This window comes from Sceloporus occidentalis, unplaced genomic scaffold (genome assembly GCF_023333645.1).
Source record: "Sceloporus occidentalis isolate IW3139 unplaced genomic scaffold, rSceOcc1.0.p SCAF_8, whole genome shotgun sequence".
Lineage (NCBI taxonomy): Eukaryota > Metazoa > Chordata > Lepidosauria > Squamata > Phrynosomatidae > Sceloporus > Sceloporus occidentalis.
The window spans coordinates 25,648,098-25,666,216 of NW_028316988.1; the positions used below are offsets into that span (position 1 = coordinate 25,648,098).

General features: G+C 46.3%; 1 protein-coding gene across 1 annotated transcript; it reads right to left on the reverse strand.

Annotated features, from left to right (window-relative positions):
* Window positions 1-3,164: 3,164 nt before the first annotated feature.
* Window positions 3,165-17,784, reverse strand: MFSD12 (major facilitator superfamily domain containing 12). Its single transcript, XM_089535576.1, has 10 exons — window positions 17,225-17,784; window positions 10,702-10,912; window positions 9,315-9,447; window positions 7,800-7,997; window positions 7,065-7,157; window positions 6,163-6,255; window positions 5,818-5,988; window positions 5,071-5,165; window positions 4,485-4,615; window positions 3,165-3,644 (listed from the first exon to the last, which is right to left on the reverse strand). The coding sequence occupies exons 1-10, from the start codon at window positions 17,586-17,588 to the stop codon at window positions 3,556-3,558; spliced, it is 1,578 nt and encodes a 525-aa protein (XP_089391702.1). The 5' UTR covers window positions 17,589-17,784; the 3' UTR covers window positions 3,165-3,555.
* Window positions 17,785-18,119: the final 335 nt, after the last annotated feature.

The following is an 18,119-nucleotide window of genomic DNA, read 5'->3' on the forward strand; positions in this document are numbered from 1 at the left end:
ATGCAGCCCTCCACTTCTTTGGAGACTGGTTATCCCAGCATGCTGGCTACAGCTACTGGGACTTGCAGTCCTAAAGCACATGGATCCACAGTGTCTACAATGTTAACCATTTTGTGGATATTCAGCGGGATCCATCCCAGTTAAATCTGTTCTGTAATTCATCAAAATTTCGAGATGTCAAAAGGGAGCATGTGCAAATACAGGTTAAATCTCCCTTCTCCGAAATGCTGGGGACCAGAACTGTTTTGTATTTCCGATTTTTCCAGATTTTATAATATTTGCATGTACACTCATCCCTCCATATTTGCGGATTTGATTATTCACGGATTTGATTAATATGTTCTCTCTAGGAATATCTAGGTTCTCCAGTGCAACTCTAGGCTCAACTTTAAAAGTTGCACCAAAAGATCTAGAGATTCCTAGAGAGACTACTCTACCAGGCCTTTGTTGCTCCTCCAGTGCAACTTGATGGTCAGTGTCTGTCGGACATTGATCACAGAGTTGCCCTGGAGGACCTAGAGATTCCTAGAGAGCATACTCTACTAGGCCCTTGTAGTTCCTCCAGTGCAACTCGATGGTCAGTGTCTGTCGGACATTGATCACAGAGTTGCCCTGGAGGACCTAGAGATTCCTAGAGAGGTGTCCTCTCATTAAAAACATGGTGTTTTTGTTATTTACAGTTTTCCCACATTCAAAGGACAAGTGTGTATATATAATGAGATATCTTGGAGATGGGATCCAAATCCAAACACAAAATCCATTTATGTTTTGTATACATAGCACATATGCACATGGCCTGAAGGTAATTTCATACGCAAGATTTCTAACCGCTTTGTGCATGAAACTAGAGTGTGTTTCAGGTGGAGAACGATTAGACATCTTGTTAAAAATCAAATTACTGTGTCATGCTGGCTCTATCTTGTAGAAATAATACCATTTGACACTACTTTAAGTGCCTGGGCTAGTTACACCTTCTCAGCCTCAGAGGAAGGCAATGGCAAAGCCGCTCTGAATAAATCTGACCAAGAAAACCTTGCGATAGGTTTGCCTTAAGAAATGGCTCAAAGGCAAACAATAATAAACACTAGACTCCTAGACCATCACACCCCGCTGGCTCAGAATTATTATTATTATTATTATTATTATTATTATTGCCTCATTACCACTTATAAATAAATAGGTTTGCAATCCAAATCAACAGCGGAGTGTGCCCTGATCTCATTTTTTCCCTGTAAAATAACCCACTTGTGGTCCACGTTCATGAATGAATCAATTCAAAATGGACCCGCTCCAGCCGGCCAAAGGGCAAATTGAAATCGATTCCGATCCGCATCTGGTTCACACTTGCGCGGAATTGATTTATCCAAAAAGACGTGGGGAAAAAATCAGCGTCAAAAAGACGTGGGTTCAATGGGTCTAGGGCATGGTTTCCCCTCTCCGAATTGTTTCAGCGATTTGTTTCAAGTGTGAACCAGGGTCATTTAAACCGGTTCAAAACAATTTGCGATCCGGTTTAAAAGGTAGTGGGAATGAGGCCCCAGTTTTCTTGGATGCAAGATTGTTGCATTGCCTTTCAAACCTTTCCGACGAAGAACCTTGGAGTGCATCTATGTAGAAAGCATGCCACCTGAGGCCACTTTTACTGCCACCGCTCCATCTCCAAGGATCCTGGGATCTGTAGTTTGGTTAGGCATCAGCACACTTTGGCAGAAAGGTTGAAAAGTCTCATAAAATTCATATAATCCCCTTCCTGAGCCACTTGGGCAGAAGGCAATCCTTTCCATCATTGATAGGACTTTTTGTCAGGTTTGTAGGGTTTCTCAAGGGAAGTTACTTAGCGAAGTATACAGGATTCTGGCCAACAATTCCCACCATTTATTGGGATGGCAGGTAGGTACTTGCAAGGATGATGGTATCTCAAGGAAGGCTGGCATTTGCCCGAAGGCATGGGGTGAAGGAGGGCACCGTGACACAGTTAATAACCAAGCCTTGTTCCTCTCCAGCAATGGGTCGGAGATCTCCGGGAAACCGAAGAAGAGCAAAATTTGCTCGAGCCTATTATTATTATTATTATTATTATTATTATTATTATTATTATTTCAAGGGTTTATCTCTCGCCTTTCTCTCACAGTGCGATTTTGCATGCCGGGACACTTTGCAAAATCCAGACAGACTGCCAGTCCCATTTGGAGACGGAAAACTAAATTGGCCTGGCTTCAGATCACCCCTTCCTTGGTTTCCATTATACCTTTACAGCCCTTAAGCCTAATAACCCTCTTATGTTGACTTTGACAAAGTGCTTCCTTGCTGATTATTGCTGCTATATCCCCTTTTTATGGAGGCTGGATTCAACCCACATGACTTGGAGTTGCTCATACGTACGAAAAGACAGCAAACGCCTGTCAGGTGAGAGTTAAGGTCGGGGATCACGCGACCGATTATGTCAGCGGGAAACGGAAGTGGAAGATCCGATAATGGAAAGGAAAACGGTGCATTTGGTTAGAAAAATCCCCAAAGGACAAACTCTTCCGTCTTAGTCATCTGTACTGCTATGTTTCGTAATTTTATTTTCGGGAGAGGATCGACTTCCCTGAGAGAGGCATTGGGTATCCATGCAAAGACCACCTGGCTTTAGACACACGTTGCCGATGTTGCGTGCCTTAAAATCATTCCCAACTTACAAGTAAATACGGGGAAACTATTTTATATGTAATAACGGCAGCAAGGATTTTAATTGCAAAAAATAATTAAGATATTAGAAAGACAACTAAATTTAATAACAGGATGGTGGAAGTCATTGTAACCCGAAGAATCCCAGAATTGGATGTGGACAAGATATAAATGTAGATCTGAAGAACTTGAAGAGGACGAGGAGATGATGATTCTGGATGCGCGAAGGGTGGGAATTAGGATGGGATGGAGCACTGTTTTTCTGTATTAGGTTTCAAATAAAAAATTATTATTAAAACACAACAACTATGATACGATAGAGTTGCGCACTTGCGCACACAACCCATTTCTTCCTCCTTTCAGACAAACAGGGGCAAACATCAACCAAGGAAGAGAGAGGGAGTTTAGGAGAGCATCCAGATCAAAGAATGTGGCTTCTTCCATTACATTTATCCAGGATCGACCACTACGACAACAATAACCACACTCCCCTATTTTTCTTAAGAGAGTTAATTTATTTTAAATTAAAAAAATGAAAGCAGCACACAGATTTAATTTATCCCTTTTACTCAGCACTGGGTTAAAAAAAACAACAACCCACAAAACTGTCAGGGTGGAAAGGAAGATGTTGGGCAGAGAAGAGGAAAAGGGGAGGAATGTAGTCCTTCATGAGGTCAAGTGTTTTTTTAGATGTGCAAAGGAAGGGCCACATGGGCGATGGAAGAGACATGCAGCCCAATGGTTAGCGACAAAGGTTTGTGCAAAGTACGCTCGGAGGGAGACGAAACATCCCCAGTGTCCAAAGTCCAAAGAAATTCCAGTTTCCAGGTCTTTGGTTTCCCTTTTCATCCAGTTTCAGTTCCCTCCTTCCTGAGGACTAGTGTCTTAGTTAACGCCGCTTGAATGCTCACTTTCTGCAGGTTGCTGGACCTCTTCTGCTCTGGATCCTGCCAGCCCCGTAACGGAGACACCGTCTGCCGGAGAAACGAAACGAAGAGTTGTGGGCCCACTCCGCAATGCAACGGAAAAGGGGATTACAAGAAAAAACGGCAACAAAAAAGAACCATTGTTATCATCGGTTTCACAGGATTTACTGATTGGAGTTTTGCAAAAATGGTGCACGGATTTTGTTCAAACGCCTGGGGACCCAAGAGACCTCCAGACATGGTTGAAATGCACTCTACATCCGCTAAAGGAGCAGGCTCCCAACTTTTGCTCCCTGAGATCATTTGGACTTCAGTTCCCATCATTCCTGTACGTTGGTCAAGTTGTTTGGGGCTTCTGGGAGCAGATGTCCAAAACAATTGGAGGAACAAAGGTTAGGAACCATGGCCCTAGTGGTTCCCACGCTTTGGTCCTCAAGATGATTTGGATTCAGTTTCCATAATTTACTGACCGTTGGCCAAGTTGTCTGGGGCTTCTGGGTTCTGAGGTCCAAAAGAATCAGGAGGACCTAAGATTAGGTGCCACTCACTGGGGGGCATTCTGAAGCCAAAAAAGTTTTTGGGTCCACCAAAATAGCCAAGGTGGGCACATGAAGCCTGTGGGGCTCAGTTGCCCTATGTTGCCTTAGAAAAATCCTTTAGGAAAAAAAAATTGGACTACACTTCCCAGAATCCCCCAGTCAACATCATCTAAGAAAGTCCAGCAGGAGATATCAAAAAAAAGGGGGGGTATTGATTTCCAAGATGTGGTCAATTGGCAGATTTGGAAGAGTAGCATTGGTTTTTCATTTTTGATACCTCTGTTTTCCCTCCCTGCCAGCCCTCTGGGCTGGTTTCTCCCAGGTTTCCATTAAAGCAAATTCAACTCACGGAACCGGATGTGAATGGGCCAAATCAGGAGGCAGCAGAGGATGAGCGTGGCCACGGCGGCCACTCCGCCCGTCACGGTCACCATCACCCAGTGGTAGAAGTTGGCACAGCCAGAGCAACAGAGTTGAGTCCTGGATTTCAAAGTGGGGAAACAAAGGGGAGGGGAGGAGGAAACCAAACTTAACTTACTTGCAAGTCCACGGATTCTGCATCCACGGATCCCGCATCCAGAGGTTCAGCCACTCATGGCTTGAAAATATGTTAAAAATACAGTCATTTCCCCATTTGTGTGGACTTCCAATCCATGTTGATTATGCGCAAGGGGCAAATGGAGGGACATAAAATGGGGTACATGCCCATGGCGTGTGCCCCAGGGGTGCACCACCATTCAATCCAATGGGGAATTAATATTGGCAGATTTCCATTTTTGCAGGGAGGGTCCAGAATATTGGCAGATTTCTGTTTTTGCAGGGAGGATCCCAGTAAAAATGGAGGGGCAAGTGTGTGTGTGTGTGTGTGTGTGTGTGTAATTTGTAAACGCAAGACTATACATGGCATTTTGACAAGAGGTAACTCTTGGACTTACGGGCAAGGATGGAGGTTCTGGATAATCATCACCGCCACCCCGTTGGAGACTTTGTCCGTGAAGCTCATGGCCCCATAGACGAAGGCACCGCTGTGCTGTGTTTTGGGAGGAAAGGAGAGACGTTTTGACTTTGGAAACACAAATAGCATAGGTAGGCGGGCTCCTAAGCTTCATCTAGAAATGAAATGCAGAAGAGGCTAGCCTCAAAAGACAGAGAGAAAATGCAAAACCTTGAAAATGGAGAGAAGAGACAAGGCTCAGAATGGAGAAAAGAAACGAGCCTCCTGAGAAAAAGAGGCAAGTCTCAAAAGGGAGGGACAAGGGAAGCCTTAAAATGGAGAGAAAAGCAGAAGAGGCAAGCCTCAAAAGAGGGGAGGGGCGCAAAGAGAGATAAAAGGCAAGCCTCAGCATAGAAAGAAGAGGAAAGTCAGACTATAGAGAAAAACAGTCTCAAAACAAAGTCTCAAAACAGGAAAAAAAAAAACAGCAAACCTCAAAAGACATAGAGGAAAAGGCAAGCCTTAAAATAGAGAAAAGCAGAAGAGGCAAGCCTCAAAATAGAAAACAAGAGACAAGTTCCAAAAGAGAGGGACAAGGCAAGCTTCAGAATAGAAAGAAGAGGCAAGGCTTGAGATAGAGAGAAAAACAGGTTAAGTCTCAAAACAGTAAGAAAAGAAGAACGGAGCGCTGGATAGATAGATAGATAGATAGATAGATAGATAGATAGATAGATAGATAGATAAATACCGTGTTAGTGCCAATGAGATCCGCCGTCATGGAGAGGGATGTCACCAAAATGGTGGCCGACCCGGCCCCGAGAAGGATGGCTGCGCCGTAGATCTCCACGCCGATCCGGTCGACCAGAGTTAACCACGACGCAAATGCCAAAATAATGAGCAGCCCGAGGAAGTAGGTGAGCTAAGAGAAAAAGAGGAAAACAAGAAATTGAGATGGCCCTTTGAGGATTCAAGTCAAGATCGGATGAATGAGGGTGTCAAGCGGAGGTGTTGGGTGTCTTTGAGTCATTTCTGGCGTATGGTGACCCCATCATGGGGTTTTCTTTGTAGGACCATTGGCGGTTAGGCGACTCACATTCCTGCCGAACTGCCGGTTCACAGTTTTCATCAAAAAGGAGGAAAGGAAGCCACTGATGTACATCACCAAAGGAATTGTGGCAATGAATTTCTGCAGAAAGGGGAGAGATAGAGACAAGGGAAGCAAGTCATACATATGTACACAATAGTGTATTGGAATCAGGGTTTGCAGGTTGAAGCCCCAGGACTCTTTCATTATATGGACTTTGACAATATTCCTTTAGTCAAAGGTGGGAATTGAGATGAGTCTTTACAAATTTCATATCTATAGGGGTTTCCTCCCAACCAAAAAACAGGGGCTTCTTGGTGGTTGCTCCTAGGTTGTGTAATTCCTTCCTTCAGGAGGTTCGGTTAAGACAGGGAGCATATAACTCCCATATTGCTGGAAACTTATAGGTGCAAAATGCTGCAGCCAGTTATGGGGTGCACATAACTCCCATATTGCAACCAACTCACTGGTTAATGGTTCATTTCCAGGAAGAATTCAACATCCTGTTTATGGCCTTTATAGACTTACACTATACACCCCTGAACTTTGTTCCTCCCAGTATTTTGGACGTCACATCCCAAAGGTGCGGGTTCCTATTTCAAAAGATGTTGGACTTTGGGTTGGTCTGGTTCCTAACACTGGTCTTCTGTTCATTTGGGACTTCAGGTCCCAGAAGCCCCAGCCAACTTGGCCAACTGTTAGCAATTGTGGGAGCTGAAGTCTAAAACATTCGGAGGTCTAAAGTTTAGGAAGCACTGGTATAGACTATCTGAATGACCTGGATCCAGTCATGCTTTCCAAAACCTGGACTGCATTTAGCATCCCACAGACATGGGAGATGCCACCAGAGTCCCGTAACAAAAGCCAGAAATGTCAGCATCACCAACTCAGCCACTGTAGCTCACACTCACCTTTGGGAGCAGCAGCGAGTTGGTGAGGTACATGGCAATGTAGGTTTGTGAGAGGTTCACAATGAGCCGGGTGGTCATATAAAGCATCGCCACCTAGAAAGAGAGAGGTTGTTGGGGTAACATAACCAGACACACAGACAGACACCATCCATCATCCTGTAAGTGACATACGCAAGATGAGGGTCCACCTGCGTATGCCGCGAACCTTAAATGATCAGACAACAGTGATGTGCAATTTTAGTTTTCAGTAGGTACATGTTGACAGAGATGCGGTGGCTTAGTGGTTAAGACACCAATTCTCATGATCGGAAGATCGGCAGTCCGAGGCCAAAGTGCCACATGATGCCATGAGCTCCTGTCACTAGTCCCAGCGTCTGCCAACCTAGCAGTTTGAAAGCATGCAAATGCAAGGAGATAAATAGGTACCACTTCTCAGTGGGAAGGTAGCAGCGTTTGGTGCAGTCATGCTGGCCACATGGCCACCACAGCAGTCCTCAGACAACACTGGCTCTTGGGCTTAGAAACGGAGATGAGCCCTGCTTCCTACAGACAGTTACAACTAGACACTCATGTCAAGGGATGACCTTTACCTTTAGGTACATGTTCAGAATCTCTTAGCCGAAATGTTGAGGAGCAGAAGTGTCTTGTATTTAGGATTTTTTCCCCCTGATTTTTAGGAGGGTTGGAGTAAATGGCCCCATTGGATCTCAACTCTTTATCTATTTATCGACTCACCTGGTAGAAAGCAGGCTCCAACAGCCAATCTTTCCAGAGCAGGAGCGGGCGGATGGGTCCCTTTTGGTCCGGAGGCAAGAGTGGAGTGTGTTCTTCAGGGTCAGGGAGTCTGGCAATCGGTCGGGGTTTCTCTTTGGTACCGATATGGAAGAGAAAGGAAAAGATGGCGCCCACGCCCACAACGATAAGAGAGAGGTTCTGGGATGGAAAAGTAGAGGAAGAAGAAGGGGGGAAATTATGCCTTGTAATGCCAAGGGGAGATTTTAGTTATGAGCCTTCTTATGAGAGAAGGAGGGAAGGAGAGACAACACAAGACAGCAGCCGATAGCAAATCCGTTGCATTTTTTTGTACAAAATTCTGATACGGTTGCTTTGCGCAGAAAAATCATGACTAATTTTCATCAAGAAAGAAGCAACTCGAAATATTCACATTTTCCCTCCTGCTGCAAGAAAGCCTTCCAAAACCATGCCATTTTCAAAGGCCGCACACACTTTGGGAACCATATTTATGCTCCAAATTTGCACAGGGTTGTTTTCCATTCGGTGCAAAATATATGACTCCTGTGTAGCATTATTATTTTCCTGCACAGGTTGCCTGTTCAGAAAATGCTACTGTCCTGCGCAGAACAACCGCACCTGAATTTTGTGCAAAAATGCTGTTTTCTGTGCAAAAGAACCACGTCCAAATTTGGGGCGGAAATGTTTTCTGTGCAGAGGATTATGAGTCCTGAACAGAAAAGGTGGTTCTCTCTGCAAAGCAACCATGTGTTACTTTTGCAAAGAATAAGCCCCTAACTCCGACGATTCTCATCCATCCAGGATTCTTCTCAGGGCTTTTCCATGCTCAAAAAAATATGTTTTCCATCCATTACTCTCATATTGTTTGAATATTTTTTCCATCCCTGTTGATCTGCTAGATGTTTTGGATCCAGAAGCTTCTGCCAGACTACCAAATAGTCAGGGATTGTGGGAAGCATAGTCTACCTCACCCAAAATTGCTTGGTAATTTTTCCTACCAACACCAGCCACAGAGCTGCCAAATGTTGGGGTTGTTTCTGCATCATGTGGCAGTGAGTTCCAGGGGTCAATTGCTTAAAATCCTAAGGGGAAAATCATAGAGTTGGAAGAGACCACAAGGGCCATCCAGTCGAACCCCATTCTGCCATGCAGGAACTCTCAATCAAAGTGCTCCCAACAGATAGTCATCCAGCCTCTGTTTAAAGACCTCCAAGGAGGGAGACTCCACTACAATCTCTGAGGAAGGAGTGTGTTCCACTGTCAGACAGCCCTTACTCTCAGGAGGTTCTTCCTAATGTTGAGGTGGAATCTCTTTTGCTGTAGCTTGCATCCATTGCTCCAGGTCCTAGTCTCTGGAGCAGCAGAAAACAAGCTTGCTCCCTCCTCAACATGGCATCCCTTCAAGTATTTAAACTTTAAACATATCACCAGAGAGGTGCAAAGAGCCACTCTTTCCTCCCTTTCCATAATCTCTCTCCATCATGCATCCTTACTTACCCGAAATACAGGGATGTCATGGCGTCCAAGGTGCGCGATGTGGTCCGGCCGCACCGTGTGTTTCGCCTCAAAGTGGAGGAGAAGCCAAGCCACTCCATATACTGTGATGTTGGCCATGACGGTGAAAGCATATCTGAAAACGGGGAAAGGAAAGCTTTGTGGGAAAGCAGTAACTACTCTCGGTTTGCAAAGAGTTTATCTTGATTTCTGTTAAGAGATCCTGAAAGCCCAATGCACCACGTTCCACAAACAAACTACTAAACTTTAAAAGGAAATTTTAGTTTTCTTCCCAACTTGAGAAGCACTCAGTGCCTCTGGCTCTCATTTTGGGTACAAAAGGCCAAGGAAAACCACGGCAAATGTTTCTTGGCCAAAAATGGCAAACTTTGGTTATTGGGAAAGATAGGGACATTTCTAACAAGGAAATGCTCCCTCTTGTGGCATGTTAAAACTATTCAGACTCAACAATGTTGTTGTTATTGTGTGGCTTCAAGTCGTTTCCGATTTACGGCAACCCTAAGGCCTAGCTTCGTCCACAGGGTTTTCTTGGCAAGTTCCTTCAGAGGGGGTTTGCCATTGCCATCCTCTGAGGCTGAGAGAGTGTCACTTGCCCAAGGTCACCCAGTGGGTTTCCTTGATGCCTGTGGGTGCCGGTATTGATAACATGGCTGAGCGCCTCATTCTGACCTCCGCAGTGGCACTGGGTGACGAAAAGGGACAGCTTGAGGAGGCACCTGCTGTCATTTGCCAAAAGAGTCAAAAACACGCAACAAAAGAAAGCAGGTAACAGGAGGAATTTGAGAAGGTGCTAACATGGCTGGGTGCCTCGTTCTGATTTTAGTAGCGCCATCAATGGGGACCATGTGGAAAGGCACCCACTGTCATTTGCTGCAAGTGCCAAAAAACAGTAGCAAAAGACAGCAGGTAATGGGTAAAATTTGGGGACAGAATACTCCTGGGGCACCCACCCTTGAGAAGGCGTTAACATGGCTGGGTGCCTCAGCAATGGCACCAGGCAACAAATGGCATGGGAAGGCACCTGCCATCATCCGCCGTGACAGCTAAAACCCTGCATCAAAAGAGAGCAGGCAACAGGGGGACTTTGGGGAGAATTTAGGGACAGAATAGTATGGGGCACCTGCCCTAGACAAGGCATTAACATGGCTGGGTGCCTTGTTCTGATTTCAGCAGCAGCACCACATTGACAAATGGGGACCGCATGGGAAGGCATCCACCACTGTTCACCATGAGAGCCAAATACCCACAGCAATAGAGAGTGGATAATGGGGGAATCTGGGGCCAGAATACTCTGGGGACACCCACCATAGATAAGGTGTAAGGAGTGGACACTTGTCCACTTATCCACCCACCCAGCCCTTGGACGTACCTGAAAGCGGTGAGCTCTACTTTCTCATGGTCGGTGGAGACCAGCTCAGGGATGAGAGAGAGATGAGAGATCTGGGTGGCCGCCCATCCAAACTGGAAGATGACGATGAAAGGGATGAAGTAAACCAGGGCTGCCCATTCGGGGGTATTCTCTGTGCATCCTATGCAAGGGTTGAAAATGAACGGGAAGGAGAGCAAGACACAGATGGTCCCTGTAGTGCAAGTCAAAGGGAAGGAAAATGAGAGACATTGTTTATTTATTTATTGGATTTATATCCCGCCTTTCTCCCCCAATGGGATCCAAGCTGCCATGCAAATATTTGGAAGGTGCTCTAATACGATGGCCACATAATAATATTAATAATAAATAATAATACAGTGAGTCCTTGGTATTTGCTGGGATTTGGTTCCTGGACACTCTGTGGATACTAAAATTTGTGGATGCTCAAGTCCCACTGAATACATTGGCATAATAAAATGGTGTCCCTTATATAAAATGGCAAAACCACTGTTTACTTTTTGGAATTTATATTGGAATATTTTCAAGCTGTGGATGGTTGAGTCCATGGATAAAAAAAATATCTGTGGAGGAGTTGGGAGAAATTCATTGCAAAAACATGGGCCAGAGTCTCAAAAAGTTCTTGGGAAGGACTACAGCTCCCAGAATGTCATGTGGCCAGGGGATTCTGGGAGATATTGTCTGAAAAGGGTACTTTCCTGAGCTCTGGGTCCCACCTAAAGCAACTGGCATGCTGGCATGTTTGCAAGGCTTGCCAAAAAGTCAACCTTTGTTCTGAATTTATGGTTTTGAACCAGGCCTTTGTGGGGAGGGGACCTTTGTTTCCTTTGGACTACAACTCCCATAATCCCTTACCATTGTCCCCACTGACCTATGGAACTGTAGGCCCAAACCCCCAGAAGACCCAGCATTCCACACTGGTTTTAAAAGTCATCATTTGTGCCTCCCACACCGAAACAAGAACTAAGAAAGGTGCTGGGTTCGGACAGACAGTAACAATTATGCAAAGCCAACAAATTCCCCTGAATTTAGGAGGAAATGAAAAGTCAGAGAATTAACAGAGAAGGACAAGCAAAAATGATGCCCACAACATGCCAACCAGATGGTAGTTTCGGCTGCATCGAAAGGGAAGCGAAGCTGTGGGTCGATGTTTGGGTTGATGGAGCAAGAACAAAGGACAACAGATGTGTACACAATGCACAACTCGGAGCCTTTTGACCAATATGGGGCTCAAAATATAACTTAAAACAGGCTTCATAAGACTAATCGAATCACAGAGTCTTTGAGTGGGGACCCCAAAGGGCCATATAGTCCAACCCGTAGCACAAACTCCATCCAACCTCTGCTTAAAGACCTCCAAAGATGGAGAGTCCACCACCCTCCAAAGCAGCAGCGTATCCCAAAATGTTCTTCCTAATGTTTATGTGGATGGCTGGCTAAAGAATCCACAGATATGGAGGGCGGACTGTAAAAAAGCAGGGGATTCGGGACCGCTGATCAACCACCTCGAAAGCGTCACAAGAACAGCTAAACCATGCTGCCAAAATAGCAAAACTTGGGGACGTGGTAAAGGTCACACAGCCACTAAAATCGTCAGCCATGAGACAGAAAAGCGCCAAGGAAATGATCGACTGATAAAGTTAACAAAAAGTCCTCTACATCTAGATAAAAACTACTATTAAGATGGCAGTTAATGGTTTCTGACCTCATTGCTGGTACATAAGGAACCATCTGACCTGAACTGACTGCAGCCCACAAATACGTGTCCTAATTTTGAAGCCTTGTCAAACCCTAGAGCTGGAAGGGGTCCCTGGAGGTCACCTAGTTTAACCCAGTGCCGGATCTCCAGCTATACCACCCTTCAGCTTCTTTTTGGAGATGTACAGAGCAAATATTTATTTCATTTCTATGCCACCTTTCTCCTCGGAGGGACCCAAGGCGGCCCACAGACAAACAGAAAAGAGATCCCCCAACACCTGTCTAAGGAATTGGTTCCATCATCCAACGACTCTTACTCTTAAGACGGTTTTGCCTGTGGTTGTTTTGTGAAGAAAAGATTATTTTCTTGCTTAAAAAGAAAAAGAGGAGTTTTCTGCATAAAAAATACTGAATGCATTTGTTTTAATTTTTTGCCCAGGAGGAATCCCAAATGCAAACCATCTTTGCAGACAACACAGTTTGGGAAGACTTTCTTGAAGCAGAAAGAAAATAAGCATGGAAGACACATCCCTAAAGGTGGAGTGTGCAGATTCCCCAGTGTACAACTCCCATCAGCCCTACCCATAAGGATCATGGGAGTTGTAATCTAGCAAAACATCCGAAGAGCCACTCCTGGGTTAAAAAGATAAGTGTCGTATCTCAAACCACAGAACAGGGCTGGGAACTTGGTGGCTCTCCAGAAGTTGTCAGACTGGAAAGCGCCCAGATTTCTCCCCATTGCCTATGCTGGCCTAAGGTTGATGGGATATGCAGTCTTGCAAAATCTGGTGCATGGGCCAGAATCAGGCAACACTCCTGGGACCCCCATTGGATTGCAATTCCCACCGTCCCCAGGCAGCACCACTAATGGTAAAGAATGCTGCTAGGGACTCCCATTCAGCTGCAATTCCCACTGTCCCTAGGCCAATGGTAAAGGATGCTGGGTGCTACAGTCCATTGACACCCAGAGTGCCATGTAAGACCCACCCTTGTTTTAGAAGATTGCATGCGATGAGGGGATCTCTCCAACCTTGTCCAGTCCAGCTTCCCATAAATGCAAATAAAATAAAACAAAGCACAGATATATGTCACTTTGGCTGAAATCTCTTCCATTTTTGCCTGTCCTCTCAATCCCCAAGTGAGCCTGGTTTTTTTGCATGGTTAAATTACTCATAATCTGGGGGGGAAAGAGGAAGAAGAACGGAAAAGATTGGAACTCTTTTTTTAAACCGAATCTTTGCTTGTGCAAAAGCTTTCCTGCCTCTTTCTCCAGAAAAAGGAACTCGCTGGTGGAAAAAACATGAGTGAAGCCAGGCATCCCAAGGCCTTAGGCAAATGGGATTTGCAGTCACAAAAAATCCTGAGCATGGCTCAAAATCAGGTGACCCTCGGATTTTATGTTTAAGATTGTCTCACTTTACGCTACCATCTTCCTCTCTCATGACCTCCTTTATCTTTTATCAGGGACTGACACTCATCCTAAAACTGACATGTTTGTGTTCTCTATCTTCTTGAGCGTTTGCCCTTGATGCAACCCTCTTTGGGATGTTGCTTGGCTTTGCTCTGTTCAATGCCAGAGGCTTTGAAGGCATTGTGTGCAAATCGAGAGGCAGGGAAATGAATTGTAGGGTGCAAGAAAATCATAAAGGATCCCAAAGGGTCATCCAGTCCAACCCCATTCTGTCAGTCTAACCCCATTGGAACGGTCCTTATTCTTCCCATTTTCACTGTTTTTTGTGAGGCCCCAGCAATCTAGGGCTGAGAAGACTAAAGGCCTACAAACCCCAGGATCCCATAGCACTTAAATTGGGGTCAAAACTGAATTATTTAGACAGCGTGGTCTGTGGATCGACTCTATTTGAGCGGCTGCGTTTTACTTGGAATCCAAGTGGACCCCAGCTGTAAATCTTATGATATTGTTTCCTGCACCTCTTTCCCAAAAAATCCCCTAGAAATTTAATTAAAATTTTGAATTTTAAAATGTACAAAGGATGGAAAACAGAAATGACCAAAGGAGATAACCCAGAGGAGGGAAAAATAAGAAAGAGAGACAGAAAGCTGAGCTCAGACACAGTATTTGGGATTTTGCAGATTGAATAGCAAGCGGCGTTTTGCAATGAAGCCTGTCTGCCAAGCGTGCAACTTTGGCTTTTCAAAAACAGACGCTTAAACGTGGGCCGGTCAGATATCAGGAATGGACTTGAGGATTTGCAATGATGATGGTGTCCTTGGTATGAAGCCAAGAGATAATAGCTGTCAAATCTCCAATTCCATTTTTTTAAATGCAAACAGGACTGAGGATTGATTTTTTCCCTGCAAGAGCCTGGTTGGAAATAGTCCATTTTACCTGCACAAACTCTCAGCCTAGGCTGCCTTCTACGGTTACGAAAATTGACGCAAGATTGATCTAAGAGGTGACCCTACGACGACATCCAAAATCCACAAAGCAGCCATATTGGGCCAACTCAAACACACAAAATCCATGTTGTAAGCTTTCAAAACTCCAGTGGCTTCTTCCTCAGGCAAAGGGGTTAAAAGGCACACAGGAGACAACCTGGATCTCAAAGGAAGGATCTTTTTCTGTTGCTTGTGATTGTCGTTGTGTGCCTTCAAGTCATTTCTGACTTAAGGTGCCCCTATCATGGGGTTTTCTTGGCACGTTTCTCCAGAGGGCGTTTGCCATGGCCATCCTCTGAGGCTGAGAGAGTGTGACTTGCCCAGGGTCACTTAGTGGGTTTCCATGACCGAGCCGGGATCCAAACCCTAGTCTCCAGAATCCAAAATCAAACCACTGCACCATGCTGGACCCTGAAGCAATTTAAATTTTACCTCCTGGACTTTAAGACTCTTTGTCTGCAGCTGCACTGCAGAAATAATCCAGTTTGACACCACTTGAACTGCTATGGCACAAGGCTATGGGATCCCGGAGTTTATAGTTTTGTGAGATATTTAGCTTTCTCTGTCCGGTGCCGCAACAAACAGTTCTCCAAATTCGATAGCATGGAGCCAGGGCAGTCAAAGCAGTGTCACATTGGATTATTCCTGCAGTGCGGACGCAGCCAGACATACCCAGTGTGACCTTTTGTTCAGGAAGTCAGCCATCCCTAGCTTCCCTGACTCATCGCAAAGGCATAAGAGAGAGAGCGGTCACGTTACTTTTTGGACAAACAAGGGAAAAAACAAATGCAGCCGGCAAAGGTTCAGTGGCCACCGAAGCAGCCAACAGAAGAACCAACCAGAAAAGTTTGACTTTTGGCACACAGGAGCACATCTTGCCACAAAAGTCCTATCCTATGTGACTCTGAAGGCCAGGGTTCGAGTCCCGACTTGGCCATGAAACCCACTAGGGCAAGATCCCACTCTCTCAGCCTCAGAGCAAACCGTTCTCTGAACCAATCTTGCCAAGAAAACCCAATGATAGCTTCGCCTTAGGGTCGCCCACGTTGGAAACGACTTGAAGGCACACAACCACAAAAAGGTTGCCATAAATCACAGCTGGGTCCTTACACAGAACTGCGGATGGTTGTTGTTGTTGTGGGCCTTCAAGCCCTTTCCAACTTGTGGCGGCCCTAAAGCAAACCTATCCGGGGGTTTCCTTGGCAAGGTTTGTTCAGAGGCTGAGAGAGTGTGCCTTGCCCATTTTTCAGACCTGGACTTTCCTATTTAATTTGTACCCAGTTGCAAAAAAAGGATGCAAGGCCAACAATTTATGCGTTGAAAAGGGCACAAAGGAAAAGTGTTTCCAGGAGGCCCACAACATTAACACATTGCAAACAAATTCTGAATTAAAATGTAACCAAAGGAGAAAGCTCTTTGTGGCTGAAGAGCAGGGTAACAACATCCTAAATAGATAATGACACATAAATATAGAGTTGCCTTAGGGTCCCCATAAGTCAAAAAATGACTCGGAGGCACACAAAAACAACAACAGCAGCAGCAGCAAGCAGCAACCTGCTTCTGAATAAGTGTAAGTTCAAGGCTAGGGAAACTCATGCTGCCAGTTTCTTTCTTTCAGTTAGTCTCAAAGGCGGTTCCCAAACGTTGTTCCTCCAGATGTTTTTGGACTGCAGCTCCCAGAATCCCTGACTGTTGGCCAAGCTGGCTGGGCCTTCTGGGAGTGAAGTCCCAAACACCTCTGGAAGACCAAAGTTTGGGAACCACTGTGCTACAAAATTGCTTTGCAGACTGAACAATCATCATCACCATCATCAATAACAATAATGATGATGATGATGGTAATGATAATAATAATAATAATAATAATAATAATAAACAACTCCTCCTCCCCATGCTTTGGGGCAGAGAAGGCCTTTCCCCTTCTCTGCCCCAAAGCATGGTGCCCCACCCAAACTACAGATCCCAGCATCCCACAGGAGGGAGCCATGATGCAAGTTAAAGTGGTATCAACCGGTATCCTTCCCACCTTGTGGACGCACCCTCTCTCTCAGCCTGCCTTCCCCAGAGTGTGTGTGTGGTGTACTGCAACCCCCATTATCCCCAAACTACAAATCCCAGGAGGCGACAGGAGGGGAGCCTGGTGTGTGTGTGTGTGTGTGTGTGTCAACCAGCATCCTTCCCAACCTGTCCCTGCATGCATCTCCCTTGCCTAGGGCTGTGTGTGTGTGTGTGTGTGGACTGCAACACCCATCATCCTCAAACTCCAAATCCCAGGAGGTCACCGGAGGGGGATCCACTCAATGGGGCGTGTGTGGGTGTCCACCAGCCTCCTTCCCACCCTCCCTTGCCCAGGGGTTCTCTCTCTGTTGTGGACTGCAACACCCATCATCCCCCATCCCAAGCTCCTTACCGGCCAAGTGCCAAGCCTTCCTCCTGCCGTAGGTCCCGCAGCTTGGGCCTCGGTCTGCCTCGTAGCCCACCAGGGGAGTGCAAAGCCCATCCGCCACCTGCCCTGCCAGCAAGAGCAGCCCTGCGTGGCCAGTGCTGTAGCCCAGGACCGAGTGGGAAAAGACCAGCAAGTAGGTGAACCAGAGAGAGGCGCAGAGGTCGTTGAGGAAGTGGCCCACGGCGTAGCTCAGCCTGCCCAGGAGGGGCAGGGGCTCCAGGGGTTCCAGGGGCTCTCCCATCGGGGACCAAAGGGGCCCCCCTGCCCCCTGGGAAGACCCAGACCTTGGAGACTCTTCTGTGCGTAAAGACGCACCAGCAGAGCGCATCAGGCAGCAGCAGCTGCTGCAAAGAGACCAAGAGGGGAGACTGGCCTGGCTTTTGGGGGGGAGCCCTGCCCAGCCATGGGGTACAGGGAGGGGCTGGCTGGCCTCAGGGAACCCCCCACCCACAGGGCAGCCAAGGCAGGGAAGGGCAAGCAGAGGCACACACAGAGAGACAGAGAGGAAGAGACTCCTCCTTGGAGGAGGAGAATTGCCCACTGGCTTTCACTCCTCCTCCCTCTGGCTCTTTTGGATCCTCCCTCCCTCCCTCTCTCCTCCTCCTTTTGCAATCATTAGAATCATAGAAGTCCAACGTCCCCACCCTGCCATGCAGCAACTCACAATCCAAGCACCCCCCCCCCCCCGTGACAGATTCCCATCCAGCCTCTGGTTAAAGGCCTCCAAAGAAGGAGTGACTACTATCAGGTAGTTCCTCCTAATGTTGAGGTGGCATCTCTTTTTCCTGAAGTTTGCATCCATTGCTCCATTGGGTCCTGTTCTCTGGAGCAGCAGAAAACAAGCTTGCTTGTGCCATCT